Here is a 1,655-nt window from a genome sequence, read left to right as displayed (position 1 = left end):
TCACATGCGACCCCGCTAACGAGTTCAAACAGTCGCTGAGCTTCAGGTGCTTGTCGCATGGATGCCCCACGTAGGCGACCGTACAAGACTCCCGGCCATCTCACATGACAGGATGCAGGTGAATTCCCTCCTCAACCATCCTCTCCCCCGCCGAATCGCGTGACTGCGATGCCATCGTCCAAGCCAATTCAAAATCACGATGCCTGCAGCGTAGCCACTGCAGCTGTTGTCAACTGAACCCCCCCCCAAGCGAGACGAGTGATGTATCCTAATTGGGACCAGGTACTGAGATTGCCCAAGCCACCAAGACCGCGTAGTGGGACCACTCAGACTGAGGGTGGGACGTCGGCACCGAATGCCATTCCCAATTTGGCCTCCAACACCCATCCCATGGACAATGCTCACCTGGATGTATCGCCAAAGACGGCAGATTTGGATATCACATCGCTATTCCACCCCATTCCGTTCGACGAGAGTGCTGAAGATCCGACCTTGTCGGCCTTGTCCTGGGCTGTGCTCCGGCAATGGCTCGACTCACTTGGTGATGTCGCCAACCCGACGATTGACGTCATTGGCGGTTCGACCACAACCAAGTCGGACTCGTTTGTCCGCTGCGGGAGCCACACTGACTCGGTGGCATGGCCATCTCAAGTCGACAGTCCATCCTGCACGGTCAGCATCTGCTCGTTGTCCAAGTGCTGTCGCAGCGCCCGAACGAACGGCCTCTGTAAGGAACATGGAGGCCTGTGGGAATGCCATGTCGATGGATGCACGAGGGAAGCTGTGTTCATCGACTACTGCGTCGACCATGGCGGCGGAAGGGGATGTAAAATCGTCGACTGCTTGAACGCTGCCCAGTCCCAAGGACTGTGCAAAGCCCACGGCGGCGGGGCGCGTTGCAAGTTTGACCTGTGCGAAAAGAGCAGCCAAGGTGGAGGGTTGTGCCGCGCCCACGGCGGCGGCAAACGATGCACACACGAAGGCTGCGGCAAAGGCGTTCAACGTGGCAACAAATGCACAAAGCACGGTGGGTATCGATCGTGCAACGTGGCAGGATGTACACGAGCCGACCGTGGGGGTAGACTCTGTGAGTTCCATCGAAAAGACCGATTGTGCACAGTTGAGGGCTGCAAGCACCTCAGCCACGCCCTCGGGATGTGCAAGCGACATATGCGCCAGCACCGCAACCAAGAAGCTGCCACTCAAGCCATCGCCACGTTATGGCAGTAGTGTCGAGACTTCAACGCCGCCCTGCTGCAGGGGCCTAACTTAGTCATGTCATGGACAATTTTTTGCTTCCCTGTGTCTCCGCGCAAAAATCGATCAGGGGGGCCATGACATTTTTTCCCCACGGGCAAACTTCACGCATTTCCTTGAATGGATCGAGAATGTCGCCACTTTACGCTGAAAGAGGGGTAGACAGTGATCTGTGACGCCGAAGTCCCATACTGTGGTTGCACCGACTTTCTCAACGTTTTGTTCACTGACAATTAACCTGGGCAAGTCGTGGAGTGCTTTGCCTGACCCATCGTGTCGACCACAGCAGCTCAAATTGAGGCGCCAGGGAAGCATTGTGCAGCCCTTTGTATATTCCAAAAAATCATATCGTTTTCAGTGGCAACCACCCGTCCATGTCGATATGCACTTCTGTCGAT

At 56.1% G+C, this 1,655-nt stretch overlaps 1 protein-coding gene across 1 annotated transcript; it reads left to right on the top strand.

Annotated features, from left to right (window-relative positions):
• Nucleotides 1-390: 390 nt before the first annotated feature.
• H310_10298 (hypothetical protein) lies at nucleotides 391-1,230 on the top strand (the record flags this gene model as incomplete). Its single annotated transcript, XM_008876637.1, has 2 exons — nucleotides 391-1,031; nucleotides 1,083-1,230. 2 exons carry the CDS (start codon nucleotides 391-393, stop codon nucleotides 1,228-1,230), a joined length of 789 nt encoding a protein of 262 aa, XP_008874859.1.
• Nucleotides 1,231-1,655: the final 425 nt, after the last annotated feature.

Source organism: Aphanomyces invadans (assembly GCF_000520115.1).
Source record: "Aphanomyces invadans strain NJM9701 unplaced genomic scaffold supercont1.25, whole genome shotgun sequence".
Classification (NCBI taxonomy): Eukaryota; Oomycota; class Saprolegniomycetes; order Saprolegniales; family Verrucalvaceae; genus Aphanomyces; species Aphanomyces invadans.
Note: the sequence above shows the minus strand (reverse complement) of the source record. Positions and strands in the feature narration are given on the sequence as shown.